The sequence below is a fragment of the Lethenteron reissneri genome, chromosome 67 (assembly GCF_015708825.2).
Source record: "Lethenteron reissneri isolate LAM-NWPU_2019-01 chromosome 67, ASM1570882v1, whole genome shotgun sequence".
Classification (NCBI taxonomy): domain Eukaryota; kingdom Metazoa; phylum Chordata; class Hyperoartia; order Petromyzontiformes; family Petromyzontidae; genus Lethenteron; species Lethenteron reissneri.
This window is the reverse complement of record NC_083845.1, coordinates 4969975-4985294: the sequence shown is the minus strand read 5'-3', so window position 1 is coordinate 4985294 and position 15320 is coordinate 4969975. Positions and strand designations below refer to the sequence as shown.

The following is a 15320-nucleotide window of genomic DNA, read 5'->3' as shown; positions in this document are numbered from 1 at the left end:
CCACGCTACCGCTCCCCATAGAGAGCTCCCATTGTCTAAAGCTTCCATTGTCTAAAGCTCCCATTGTCTAAAGCTCCCATTGTCTAAGGCTCCTATTGTCTAAAGCTCCCATTGTCTAAAGCTCCCATTGTCTAAGGCTCCCAGTGTCTAAAGCTCCCATTGTCTAAGGCTCCCATTGTCTAAGGTTCCCATTGTCTAAGGCTCCCATTGTCTAAAGCTCCCATTGTCTAAAGCTCCCATTGTCTAAGGCTCCCATTGTCTAAGGCTCCCATTGTCTAAAGCTCCCATTGTCTAAAGCTCCCATTGTCTAAAGCTCCCAGTGTCTAAGGCTCTCAGTGTCTAAAGCTCCCATTGTCTAAGGCTCCCATTGTCTAAAGCTCTCATTGTCTAAAGCTCCCATTGTCTAAGGCTCCCATTGTCTAAAGCTCCCATTGTCTAAAGCTCCCATTGTCTAAAGCTCCAAGTATCTAAAGCGCCCAGTGTCTAAAGCTCCCATTGTCTAAAGCTCCCATTGTCTAAAGCTCCCATTGTCTAAAGCTCCCATTGTCTAAAGCTCCCATTGTCTAAAGCTCCCAGTGTCTAAGGCTCTCAGTGTCTAAAGCTCCCATTGTCTAAAGCTCCCATTGTCTAAAGCTCCCAGTGTCTAAGGCTCTCAGTGTCTAAAGCTCCCAGTGTCTAAAGCTCCCATTGTCTAAAGCTCCCAGTGTCTAAGGCTCTCAGTGTCTAAAGCTCCCATTGTCTAAAGCTCCCAGTGTCTAAAGCTCCTTATTGTCTAAAGCTCCCAGTGTCTAAAGCTCCCATTGTCTGAAGCTCCCATTGTCTAAATCTCCCATTGTCTAAAGCTCCCAGTGTCTAAAGCTCCCATTGTCTAAAGCTCCCTTTGTCTAAGGCTCCCATTGTCTAAAGCTCCCATTGTCTAAAGCTCCCATTGTCTAAAGCTCCAAGTGTCTAAAGCGCCCAGTGTCTAAAGCTCCCAGTGTCTAAAGCTCCCATTGTCTAAAGCTCCAAGTGTCTAAAGCGCCCAGTGTCTAAAGCTCCCAGTGTCTAAAGCTCCCATTGTCTAAAGCTCCCATTGTCTAAAGCTCCCATTGTCTAAAGCTCCCATTGTCTAAAGCTCCCATTGTCTAAAGCTCTCATTGTCTAAAGCTCCCATTGTCTAAAGCTCCCATTGTCTAAAGCTCCCAGTGTCCCACCTGCGTACTGGAGGTCCTTGTGCTTTGGGAAGAAAGCTTTCCGAAGGTACCTGCAAAACACAGCACGACGTGTACGGAGTTTGTGAAGGTTCGGGAACGCACAGAGGACGTCCGGTTTCCATTCGTAATGAGCACGTGGCAAATATCTTGGGATGTGAATGGTCACGTAAACACAGAAGTGGTGTTAACATATAATGCCTCGTTATTCACCAACTTGGCTATCCGCTATTTTGGCTATCCGCAAATCGTATCTGGAACTAGTACGGGGCTGCATAGAGAGAGAAAGTAAGTGATCAGGTAAAGTGATGAGATGACAATGGAGACCGGCGCATACATCATGTGTGGGTGAGTGGGTGGGTAAGTGGGTAGGCGAGTGGGTGGGTGAGTGGGTGGGCGAGTAGGTGGGTGGGTGGACAAGTGGGTGAGTGGTTGGGTGGATGAGTGGGTGGGTGGGTGGTCGGGGTGAGTGGGTGGGCGAAGTGGGTGGGCGAGGTGGGTGGGTGGATGGGTGGGCAAGTAGGTGGGTGGGTGGACGAGTGGGTGGGTGGACGAGTGGGTGGGTGGACGAGTGGCTGGGTGGATGAGTGGGAGAGTTAGTGGGTGAGTCCATCAGATAGCATGCAGACAGTTAAATGCGAATGGTGCACAGCTTGTAGAAGTAGCAGCGGCAAGTGAGTGGAGACGTACTGTGGGCACTCGAGATACTGCAGGATCCGTGCGAGCTGCACGCTGCCGTAACCGTGCTTCCCGGCACCGGGAGACTCATCCTCGGCGCTCCTGCGAAGCGGCACGGACAGGAAGACGGGCGACGTTGGAGTCTTCCATCGCTGATACTACTGTAGTGACATAAGAAGGGAGGGGCTGCTGGGGCCTCTGGGACTCTGGGCGGGCCAGGCGCTTTAAGCCGCTTGGCGCCACCAACGGGGGGGGGCTGTGTGTGCTCTGTGGGATATCTGGGAGCGCACACGGCCCCACCCCTCGTTGGGGACTAGGCATAAAAGGGGAGCTCCCTGGACGATCAGGGCCCAGTCGTAGCTCAAGACCCAAGACCAGCCATCTGAGGACCCTGGGACGCTGTGAGAGCCAGTGGTGGGACTCTGAAACTCCCGGCTCTACGACCTTGTGAGGGCGAGTTCCAGACCGTAGCCAGAGTAGAGTATCTAGAAACACGCATTGAGCTTATTTAGACTATTTTGCTGCTATAAAGCTCCACGTGATAAGCCACTTTGTTGAGCTATCATTTGTGGCCAGGTCGCTTCTGCAAAATAAGTCAATACCTCAGTCGGCTTTACCTGGTAAGATAAACAATTATTTAGTTTTATTTGTAAGTGATGTCTCTACCTTTCCTATACACTCCTATCGTATTTTTGTACTGTTTGTTGTTGTTGTTGTAACGTTCTCATCGGAACCTCCTGGACATCTGTGGGAAAAATAGCTTCATAGCTCATCGGATTCCTCTTCCAGTATTAATAAATATTCTGATTCTGATCTCGAAGACTTGGTCTACCAGACTGACCTTTTCGTCTCTACTACTGGCAGCAGGCGAATGCCCCAGGTCTACTCTTGCATCGTCGTCACGATCCATGGGGCAGGTTAGCCCCCAAGTGTCCACTGCACATGCTTAGCACGGTTGGCTACGTACGGTGTGCGCAAAAAAGTTCCAACATACACATGTAGAGGAGTAAAATGGGGACGTGACGTCAGGTGTGCCGTTCAGTGCGATGACGTCACGTCTCCTAGGGTACTTAAGGGATACCCCGTGACATAAGCGGGGTCACTGTGGGAACGGGTAGAGTAAACAGGGTGAAGAGGGAACTAGGGATAGAGAGAGGGATCAAATAGGGAGTCTGGGGAGAAGCCGGTGGTAGCCGTAGAGGTGCTTCTCTCTCCGCTCGGTGGAGTCGGCAGAGTCCCCGATCCGACACGAGAGAGAGAGACCGGAGCTAGCCGGCAGGGACCCGGACTCAGAGTAGGACCCCTAGCCCCTGGGAGTTGTGTACCCTTCTGTGTAATATTGTAACAGCTCTAATAAACCCTGGCGGAAGCCCCTAACTTACCTCCGACTCCGAGTACGTCCGTCGGAACTACTCAACACACACGTACATAACTTTCTGAACCTCTGCGAAAAAGCGCTTCACAGCTTCCTCCTATTTCTCCAGGACAGTTAAACGATTCCGACGGAGTGTTACCACCTTCTTGATTCTTTCGGTAAAGTCACGTAGAATGGAAATAATTAAATAATAAAAATACAACATAATAAAATAAAAATAAACATAAACTTTCTTTTTTATTATTTTATTATTTACATTCTACGTGACTTTACCGAAAGAACCAAGAAAATGATCCCTGCAGTCACGAAAGCTTTAAATCGAAATTCATCTTCTTGGTTCTTTCGGTAAAGTCACGTAGAAGGGAAATAATAAAATAATGAAAATAAAACATAATAAAATAATTCTCAGTGAGAATTATTTTATTATGTTTTATTTTTAATATTTTATTTCTTTCCTTCTACGTGACTTTACCGAAAGAACCAAGAAGATGAATCCCTGCAGTCACAAAAGCTTTAAATCGAGTGTGACCACGATTTTCCTACTTGCGGTCGGCGCCCTGCTCGTCGAACACCACCACCTCGTCGACGGCGAAGATGGTGAGGGCACGAGCCACCTGCCCCGCCAGGTACGAGCGCAGCTCGGCCGACTGCGCGTTCTCCAGGATGGAGCCGGGCAGGGCGAGGCTCACCGTGTAGGCCCGCCCTGGACGACGGGCAGTCACGGGGGGAGGGACGCAAGGGTGGACGTCAGTGGGGGAGAGAGGGGATTTCTTTAACACCTTTGGAAGGGGGCAGAGGCCGCAACCGGGTACCCGATACCCGTACCCTACCCGATACCCAGCTACTCGTACCCGGCCGGGTACGAGTAGCCGTTTGTGACCCTGGTGCGGCCGGGTACGGGTAGACCGTGAGTCACTGGTGAGTAACCGTTTGTCACTCATTTCCCAACGTCTTGTCTCTTCTCACAATTCAAGTTCTTAGAATCAACCCACCCGCGCCTGCAACAAGGCTTCATCCCAGAGGTCGCAATCGGGTACCCGATACCCGTACCCTACCCGATACCCGGCCGGGTACGGGTAGACGGGTATCGGGTAGGGTACGGGTACGGGTACCCGTTTGCGACCCTGGTGCGGCCGGGTACGGGTACGGGTAAGGAATCAAAACCCGTTTGCGACCTCTGGAAGGGGGTCCCCACACATGAACGACGCAAGCACGTAGAGCAAACGATTACGCAAGCGTGTACGTGGGTATTACGATTGAACCGATTTTTTTTTCTAGATTTGAAGTTTTCGTGTCTGCAAGGGTCCATACTCTGGTTTTTTAGGTAAAGTCACGTAGGTAGAAAATGAAATAAATTAAAAATTTAAACAACTAAATAAAATCACAAAAACGAAACAATTTAGTTGTTTTCATTTTTAACTTATTTTATTTTTTACCTACGTGACTTTACAAAAAAAAAAACAAAGAGTATGACCCTATTTTGTATTTCACCCACTGAAGCGACCTGGCCATCACCAATGATGGCTCAACGAAGTGGCACCATCATGTGAAAATACATCATTCACACGCTCACTTACTCGTTCACTCACTCGCTCACTCGCCCATTCACTCGCTCGCCCGCTCACTCACCCGCTCACTCACCCGTTCATTTGCTCATAGACTCGTTCACTCATTCACTCACTAGTTTACTCATTCACTCGCTCGCTCACTCACTCATTCACTCACTAGTTTACTCATTCACTCACTCGCTCTCTCACTCGCTCTCTCGCTCTCTCACTCGCTCTCTCACTCGCTCACTCGCTCTCTCACTCACTCACTCGCAGGCGCTGCTATTCACTAACAACACTTTCACCCAACAGTCTGTTACAGGCTACACGGGGGATCTTTGTCCGTCTCCGAAAGGGTGAGAGGTTGTGGGGTAGTGATGTAGAGGTCACGGGGTAGTGATGTAGAGGTCACGGGGTAGTGATGTAGAGGTCACGGGGTAGTGACGTGGAGGTCACGGGGTAGTGATGTGGAGGTCACGGGGTAGTGATGTGGAGGTCACGGGGTAGTGATCTGGAGGTCACGGGGTAGTGATGTGGAGGTCACGGGGTAGTGATGTGGAGGTCACGGGGTAGTGATGTGGAGGTCACGGGGTAGTGATGTGGAGGTCACGGGGTAGTGATGTGGAGGTCACGGGGTAGTGATGTAGAGGTCACGGGGTAGTGATGTGGAGGTCACGGGGTAGTGACGTGGAGGTCACGGGGTAGTGATGTGGAGGTCACGGGGTAGTGATGTGGAGGTCACGGGGTAGTGATGTGGAGGTCACGGGGTAGTGATGTGGAGGTCACGGGGTAGTGATGTGGAGGTCACGGGGTAGTGATGTGGAGGTCACGGGGTAGTGATGTGGAGGTCACGGGGTAGTGATGTGGAGGTCACGGGGTAGTGATGTGGAGGTCACGGGGTAGTGATGTGGAGGTCACGGGGTAGTGATGTGGAGGTCACGGGGTAGTGATGTAGAGGTCACGGGGTAGTGATGTAGAGGTCACGGGGTAGTGATGTAGAGGTCACGGGGTAGTGATGTGGAGGTCACGGGGTAGTGATGTAGAGGTCACGGGGTAGTGATGTAGAGGTCACGGGGTAGTGATGTGGAGGTCACGGGGTAGTGATGTAGAGGTCACGGGGTAGTGATGTGGAGGTCACGGGGTAGTGATGTGGAGGTCACGGGGTAGTGATGTGGAGGCCACGGGGTAGTGATGTAGAGGTCACGGGGTAGTGATGTAGAGGTCACGGGGTAGTGATGTAGAGGTCACGGGGTAGTGATGTAGAGGTCAGGGGGTAGTGATGTGGAGGTCACGGGGTAGTGATGTGGAGGTCACGGGGTAGTGATGTAGAGGCCACGGGGTAGTGATGTAGAGGTCACGGGGTAGTGATGTGGAGGTCAGGGGGTAGTGATGTGGAGGTCACGGGGTAGTGATGTGGAGGTCACGGGGTAGTGATGTAGAGGTCACGGGGTAGTGATGTGGAGGTCACCTGCATCCCCTGGGCTCACAGATGCTCTCTCATCCCCATTCCTGCAAGTCTCCGTCACCTCCGCTTTATTCCGATTCTTCTCTTTGCCATCTCTCTTCTTCTTCTGTGGATCTATTTATCGCAGGCAAATGCTCCAATAACACACATTGATTCTAAACTGGAGGACCCGGAGAAAAATCCACGCGACCACGGGGAGAACATGCAAACTCCAAATATTAAGGTCGGGATCGAACCCACGACTTCCTGTACACCAGGCGAGGGAGTTAACATCTCCTAGCCACCGTGATGATGATGAGAGAGAGAGACACGCAAACTCCAAATATACAGCTGCAGGCGTCAGGGTTGGGATCAAACCCACGACCTCCTGTACACCAGGCGAGGGAGTTAACATCTCCTAGTCACCGTGGCACCCATAACGGAAGTGACCAGGCGCGCTAAAAATATCAAACAAGTCTTGCCACCCGATCGATATCACACCATCCCCTCTAGTACCCGATCAGTGGGGCTAAGATGCCGGCAGTGAGGGATGAATATTATTTGCGGGCCGTTTCGAAGTGGTCGACCTTGTGTGGCCGTGCGCCATAAGGCGATGGGCCGTAGGCGTTGCCACCCCTGACGTAGGCCCCAGCTACGTCGAGAGATTCAACGATTGCAACGATCATCATCTCAACGCACGCACCCCGAACGGCGCTTCGTGAGAATCAATCACACTTGATGCAGTAATTTTAGCTGTGACGGTCCCACCTGATGACGGAGACTTGTGTTGCCTCCGAAACGCCGTGATTTATTATTTTATTTCCAGTATTACTTTTAGTAACTTTTAATTGTATTTTTTACCTACGTGACTTTACCGAAAAAACCTAAGAGTATGAATCCTTGCGGTCACGAAAGCTTCAAATCTAGAAAGAATCAATCAGTCGTGAAATTCTCTATGGACGTGGAGCCGCTGCCGCCGTTACGTTCAGGCTGACAGAGCCAATAAAACACTGTACACACAAGGCGGGGAAATAAAATAAGCAATGCAAACGAAACGGTAGAAATTTCGATTCAAAACTTTCGTGACTGCAGGGATTCATCTTCTTGGTTCTTTCGGTAAAGTCACGTAGAAGGGAAATGTTCTTCACCTGAGGACGGCTGCTTGCGTTGTGGCCGAAACGTCGTGAGAATTATTTTATTATGTTTTATTTTTATTATTTCTCTTCTACGTGACTTTACCGAAAGAACCAAGAAGATGAAACGGTACAAGAGAGGCGAATAATTATATTATTTATAAATTACAATATTCCCACGTTATTTGCTAACTTACTACCCGCGATTTTGGCTATCCGCGAATCGCATCTGGAGAGAGAGTGACGAGATAAAGTGATGAAAAAAAGTAATGAGCGAGAAAGATTATTTATGCATTCAAGGTAATTCATTCAAATATCATTACCCGCGAAATTTGCTATACACGAGCATCTCCGGAATGTATCCCTCGCGCATAACGAGGGAATTCCGTAATATTAAATCAATTCGCAACCTCGAGGCGTGATACGTCATTTGATCAGCATTGGGGAGAGTCATCATCCTATGCCTCGTCTCTGAGGTCTTCTTAGTTCCTTGGCCCTTCGGACCAGAGGTCGCAACCGGGTACCCGATACCCGTACCCTACCCGATACCCGGCTACCCGTACCCGGCCAGGTACGGGTACGGGTAGCCGTTTGCGACCCTGGTGCAGCCGGGTACGGGTACGGGTAGGCCGTGAGTCACTGGTGAGTAACCGTTTGTCACTCATTTCGGGTAGGGTACGGGTAGGGAACGGGTACCCGTACCCGGCCGGGTACGGGTACAGGTAGCCGTTTGCGACCCTGGTGCGGCCGGGTACGGGTACGGGTAGGCCGTGAGTCACTGGTGAGTCACCGTTTGTCACTCATTTCTGGTAGGGTACAGGTACGGGTAGGGAACGGGTACCCGTTCCCGGCCGGGTATGGGTACGGGTAGCCGTTTGCGACCCTGGTGCAGCCGGGTACGGGTAGGCCGTGAGTCACTGGTGAGTAACCGTTTGTCACTCATTTCGGGTAGGGTACGGGTACGGGTAAGGAACGAGTACCCGTACCCGGCCGGGTACGGGTACGGGCACCCATTTGCGATCCTGGTGCGGCCGGGTACGGGTAAGGAATCAAAACCCGTTTGCGACCTCTGCTTCGGACGATCGGCGCACTGTCCAATTGCTTCACCGCTCCGCGGACGTGCCCAGTCGGCAAGTGTGGTGAGGAGTGTGGAAAGGTTGGGAGCCGGTGGCGCAGGGGTTGGTGGACTGCTCTACGAACCAAGCGACCCGAGTTCGATTCCTGCTCACGGCCACCAACACGCGCCGACGATTATCTCAACCGGTCCTGAGCCTCACCTCGGTTGACCGAGCCTCAAAACGAGTACCTGGTGCGATGTGTAAACATCGCCACTAGGGAGGCAAGGGTTGTCGGGTGTGGTCCTGGCCATCCACCAGAGGTCGCAAACGGGTTTTGATTCCTTACCCGTACCCGTACCAGGATCGCAAACGGGTACCCGTACCCGGCTGGGTACGGGTACTCGTTCCCTACCCGTACCCTACCCGAAATGAGTGACAAACGGTGACTCACCAGTGACTCACGGCCTACCCGTACCCGTACCTGGCCGCACCAGGGTCGCAAACGGGTACCCGTACCCGTACCTGGCTGGGTACGGGTAGCCGGGTATCGGGTAGGGTACGGGTATCGGGTACCCGGTTGCGACCTCTGCCACCCACCCGCTCGCGTGCCTGCCTGAATAGGCGCTGCTACTCGCGAACAGCACTTGTCCCAAACATTCAGTTACAGGCTACACGGGGGATCTTTGTCCGTCTCTGGAGGGGCGAGAGGTTACGGGGTAGTGATGTAGAGGTCACCTGCATCCCCCGGGCTCGTCTCTCCGTTCTGGCGAGTTTCTGTTTCCTCCGCTTTGTCATTCTTCAGCTTCTTCTCTTTGCCATGTCTCTTCTTCTTCTGTGGATCTCCCTCTGAGCAGGAATAAAAACAAGTATAACCCGTAAAAACAACGTTTTTCACTATAAATCCTTCATATGCGTGGCGGCTAGTCCTCTCGTCCTCTGGCTTGAGATGGCTGCCACCTGTGGGTCAGATGACTGCATTGCACCATTAAGCAATTGGTGATTAAATATTATTTTTTTGTCCTAAAAAGTGTACAATTTTGGAAAAAAAATTTCACGAACATTAATTGTCACGCACAACGAGTCTGTGTGGAAAATGTCAGCTCGATTGGATCACGGGAAGTGGGTTAAAAAACGACCGAAAGATTTGCACGGTCGTAAGCAAGCAAGCAAGCGCGCAAGTGAACTTAATATAAAGGATTTAAAAATACACGATCGAAATTTTGCCCCGTGCTATTTTTATTTTCCCTTCAGATCATCACCGCTCACGACTTGGTGGGCAGTCATAATATAGGTTTTTTTGGGTCAGATCGCGTTATTTATAAACGTGTTGTAACCCTCCACCACCCGACACGGCCAAACAGTAAAAAATGTGTCACGTTTTTCAAAGGACAAAATAGTACACAAGAGAGAATCAACAGCATTTTAAAATGTGAGTAGTACGATGTTTCGCTGATAATTATAATCAGCTTCATCGGGCAAGAATGGTGAAGCTCTCCTGTTGGTCCCGGTCTTAAATAGAGCAGCAGCAGCAGCAGGGTGACATCATCATTTAATTCAATTCAATTGGTGGGCAGTAACACCTCGCAGCAACACCCATTATTGCACTACAATTAGTTACACCCCCACCTTCGGAACGCAGTAATGCACTGGGTTTAAACGCACGTACGGTCAACAATAGAAAGGGAAGCTTTGTTTTAATTCATAAATAAGAAATATTGTACATTTGCACGTGACGCTGTAAATAGTTCCGCAGTTCAGTTCGCAAGTGCGAGTTTATGTTCGCAGGTCGAATGGTTGAAAGAATAAATGTGTTGTGGAAGCTCGTTCATGAGTACAGACGTTCATAAGTGCGGATGTCCACAAGTGTGTATGTCCGTAAGTCGGGAGACTGCCTGTATTATCTTCTTGGTCCTTTCGGTAAAGTCACGTAGAAGGAAAGTAATAAAATAATAAAAATAAAACATAATAAAATAATTCTTACGACGTTTCGGCCACAACGCAAGCAGCCGTCCTCAGGTGAAGAACATGTCTGTCGATAAGACAGAGTCGTCCTCAGGTGAAGAACATGTCTGTCGATAAGACTCTGTCTTAGGTGAAGAACATGTCTGTCGATAAGACTCTGTCTTAGGTGAAGAACAGGTCTGTTGATAAGACTCTGTCTTATCGACAGACATGTTCTTCACCTGAGGACGGCTGCTTGCGTTGTGGCCGAAACGTCGTGAGAATTATTTTATGTTTATTTTTATTATTTTATTACTTCCCTTCTACGTGACTTTACCGAAAGAACCAAGAAGATGAATCCCTGCAGTCACGAAAGCTTCAAATCGAAAAATGCCTGTATTATAATAATAGAAAGTCCCCGATGGTGTTTTGGCAAGAGCTCACCCAAAGCAGCCCTCCTCTTCCTGCTGTCCTCCATCACTCACCTCCTGCAACAGCGAGAGAGTTACACAGTTACAGCAGCAGCAACAAACAACAACCGCCGTTCACCACTAAGTGGCGGTGACATCACCACGGCGCTTGTGCCATGCTAGGTGCACTTTGAGGCCATCACGTGTCGAAGGCCCGCTGGCAAGTTACGGAACAGACCCAGGTGCCATGAGTTGACTGACTGAGATGACTGGCCCAATGCACCACCTGTGCTCCCCACTGTGCCAACTTTCTGCGTTTTAACCGCCCGGCGCTCTGCTCGTTGTTGTGAGCGTCGCTCCTCTGCTCTCCGTTGTTGCTGGCGAACAATTGCCACCAAATGGCCAGCAGCGTCCTTCACGAGCCTCCTCCACAGAGAACGATCTTGACACCGCCGGTACCAGTCATCGGCAAGTCCACTCAGCGCACCCACACGCATTAAACGTGCAAGGATCTCGCGATTAACATTACGATTCGTTTTTTTATTCTTGGGCAAATCCCGTACGCTACGAGCTCGTGTAGAACCTGTTGTCACCATCGCGAACAATCTGGAAACTATCCGATTGATCTTCTTGGTTCTTTCGGTAAAGTCACGTAGAAGGGAAATAATAAAATAATTAAGATCTAACATAATCAAGTACAATTCTCACGATGTTTCGGCCACAACGCAAGCAGCCGTCCTCAGGTGAAGAACAGGGCTGTCGGAAAGACAGCGTCTGAATGAATGAACACCAAGCTTGGTGGTGTTCATTCATTCAGACTTCGTAGTGTTCATTCACTCAGATGCTGTCTTTCCGACAGCCCTGTTCTTCACCTGAGGACGGCTGCTTGCGTTGTGGCCGAAACGTCGTGAGAATTGTATTAAATGTTTTATTTTTATTAATTTATTATTTCCATTCTACGTGACTTTACCGAAAGAACCAAGAAGATGAATCCCTGCAGTCACGAAAGCTTTAAATCGAAATTTATCCGATTGATGATAGCTGTCCACTCCCCACAATTGTTAAATGTGTGTTGTGGATCACTCTCCAGCAGCATTACCGGTGGCGCTGAAGAAGTGATGCACAGTACCATCCTCGATGTGTAAATGATGTTGGGTTTACTCTCCAACACACCGGTGTGTTGAAGCAGTAACTAATTGGCACGTTGTGTTTATACGGCAAACCTTACTTAACTGTAGGCCTCAGCAAGGTAAGCGGTAAAAACGAGCCTACCTTTACCCTACCTTTTACTTCACAATACAATCACTCTATCCTTACCTTTTACCCTTGAGCAAGGTAAAAAGATCAAAAGCAACGAGCCTACATTCACCCTACCTTTTAGCCTTACCCCATAAAAATTACTTGATTACAGGGTAAATACTGGAGTACTACTACACATGAAAAAGGTTTATAACAGGTAAATGCTAGGTGGAGCGCTTTATTCATATAGAATACTCTCGATGATTCCAATTTTAAATGGAGGCCACGGACTGCGCCACGGAGCTTTTAGCGAGCGGTAAGCAAGGTATTTACCGGGTAATACTTGGCGCTACCTTTACCCTACCCTCTACCTTACCCCTTGGCATGTCGACACCTTTACCCCTTTTACCCGGTAAAAGGGGTAAATTACCCTACCTTGCCGAGGCCTACTTAAGTGGCTGTGTCGGGCTGTGTCGGGTGGTGGGGGGTTCAACACGACACATTGATATTGACGCGATGTAACCCAACAACAAAAACCTTATTATAGCAACTTCATTAAGGGGCCGTGTTGGGTGTTAGGAGGGTTGCACGACACGGATTTGACTTCCGCGATCGGACCCACAAATCTACGACAAATCATGTAGACGTTATACTCCACACACACACACATAACGACAACCGCCACTCGTCACTAAGTGGCGGTGACGTCTCCTACGGCGCTTGTGCCAGGCTAGGTGCACGTTGAGGCCACGTGAAGTGTCGAACGCCCGCTGGCAGAAGGTCACGGGGCAGACCCAGCAGGTGCCGTGGGTCGACTGAGATGACCCAGCCGATGCACCACCACCTGTGCCCCCCTTACTGTGCCATGCAAAGCAAAGATCCCCAGTATCGTCTTTAACAGACTTAACACGTAGGCTTTCGCGACCATTATCATACATGAGGTTGTTTGGGTTTGATCGGGTAAATATGTAATTAAAACCAAGGCTCTAGTCATGTAGTCAACATTTGGGGGGGACCAAATCTTTCAGGGGGTCTGGGGGTACCTCCCCAAGAAAAAAAATATCTCAATTTGAAAACGAATTTCCTGCCATTTCCTACCTAAAATATAAAAAATTAACTAACACATAGGACGGACTTTTTTTTACAATAATGTCTAATAGCGTATTGTATTACATTGCTGTTTTTTCTTTTTTACCTTTTCTTGTTTCATTGTATGTAATGGCAGCGATTAGGGATTAATAAAGTATAACCATAACCACAATCATACAAACAGAAATCTATTTTATAGCAATATATTGGCGGGGACATTTTGAGCATATTTGAATATTGGGGGGGGGGGATGTCCCACCCCCAATATTTATTATAATTACGACCTTGGTTAAAACCCACCACCACCACCCGACACAGCCAACTAGTAAGTGTTGTGTCACGTAAACAGATCTGGCTGTCGCCTGATGAAGCTGGTTGTAATTACTGGCGAAACGTCGTACTCAGATTGTAAATGTTGTGGCTTGGCTCTCCAACACACCGGTGTGCTGTACTAGTACACTATACACTACTCTAGATACTACACTATACACTACACTACCACAGTATATATGACACTATATACTACTACACTATACACTACACTATACTACTATACACTACACTATGCACTACACTATGCACTACACTATACACTACACTAGATACTACACTATACACTACACAACACTACACTATTACACTACACTACTACAGTATATACTACACTATATACTACTACACTATACACTACACAACACAACTACACTATACTACTATACACTACTACACTATACACTACAGTATACACTACACTACTATACACTACACTACTACACTATATACTACACTACAATACACCACACTATACACTACTACACTATACACTACACTACTACAATATACGCTACACTACACTACGTTATGCACATAGACTACACTATACACTACTATACACTACACTATACACTACACTACACACTAGTGCTGTACTAGTAACGAATTGGTCACGTTGTTTACGTGACAACCCTCACTAGTTGGCCGTGTCGGGTGGTGGCGGGTTTTCACGACACAACATTTATATATTTACACGATCTAACTCAACAAAAAAACCCTCTAATTATGATTTAACAAACTTGTTGATGCAGGCTCTATTAGCGAGTAGCAACAGCAGCAGCTATAAAGACACACACCACACCCGGCCGCCTTTGTCTCCCCGGTGACGGATGTTTTAACTACACATTTGAGTCCGAGTCTACCTAGAGGGGAAGCCCAGAACCTGGGGCAATCGAACCAAGCCAAACTTCGCTAAACAATCAACACGAAACGCACGAATCGCGTACACACAACGATGAATTCCCGCGTGTAAGCAAATCACCAAGAGGCATGTCACACGAGGGCTGTTTGGTTGGTTTGTTGGGTGCTAAACTCCACGCACCCGGCCGCCTTTGTCTCTCCAGAAGCAGGAGAACTACGTGTTGGGTTAACAGCAAGCACGGGGAGAGAGCCGATCACGCAAAAGACGACAACGTTGACTGACTTCAATGTAACGATGTGGTGGGATGGGTGGGTGAGTGGTGGTTTTGTTGAATTTCAAAATAAAAAAACACGATGTTTTGAAACGCTGTCGGGGGAAACACTGACGTATAAGAGCGGCACGTCGAAAATCGCGGTTCAAATCAGTCGAGGAGAGTGAGAAAGCGAGAGAGATGGGGGGGAACTACAAACCTCATCACCCACGTCGCCTCTTCACCGCGCGCAGTGATCTCTCTCTGCTGCTGCGCGCCGTGTGACGTCATCCCTCATCCGGGTCAGCTGACGGCGGCCATCTTAGGTGAGGGTTGAGATCATATTCTTAGGTTATTTCCGGTAAAGTCACGTAGGTAAAACATCAAAATTAATGAAAATAAAATAAAATAAAAAAATCACGACGTTTCGGAGGCGTTTTCATTAATTTTGATGTTTTACCTACGTGACTTTACCGAAAAATGAAAATAAAATAAAACAAAAAATCACGACGTTTCGGAGGCATTTTCATTAATTTTGATGTTTTACCTACGTGACTTTACCGAAAAATGAAAATAAAATAAAACAAAAAATCACGACGTTTCGGAGGCATTTTCATTAATTTTGATGTTTTACCTACGTGACTTTACCGAAAAATGAAAATAAAATAAAACAAAAAATCACGACGTTTCGGAGGCATTTTCATTAATTTTGATGTTTTACCTACGTGACTTTACCGAAAAATGAAAATAAAATAAAACAAAAAATCACGT

The 15320-nt window shown here is 48.4% G+C and overlaps 1 protein-coding gene across 3 annotated transcripts in view; it reads right to left on the bottom strand.

Annotated features, from left to right (window-relative positions):
- SPOUT1 (SPOUT domain containing methyltransferase 1) overlaps positions 1–14857 on the bottom strand; it is a 31501-nt gene extending 16644 nt beyond the window's left edge. The window contains exons 1-7 of one of the 3 annotated variants that reach the window (XM_061578767.1): positions 14770–14857; positions 10811–10854; positions 9161–9271; positions 6259–6369; positions 3787–3946; positions 1881–1970; positions 1194–1243 (exon numbers count right to left, since the gene is read on the bottom strand). In XM_061578767.1, coding sequence (XP_061434751.1) covers positions 1194–1243; positions 1881–1970; positions 3787–3946; positions 6259–6369; positions 9161–9271; positions 10811–10844 — 556 coding nt within the window. In that variant the 5' untranslated portion in view covers positions 10845–10854; positions 14770–14857. Of the gene's footprint in view, positions 1–1193; positions 1244–1880; positions 1971–3786; positions 3947–6258; positions 6370–9160; positions 9272–10810; positions 10855–14419; positions 14746–14769 lie in introns of those variants that run through there. The other 2 variants (XM_061578766.1, XM_061578768.1) reach the window with 2 other exon arrangements.
- Between the last annotated feature and the right edge of the window lie 463 nt (positions 14858–15320).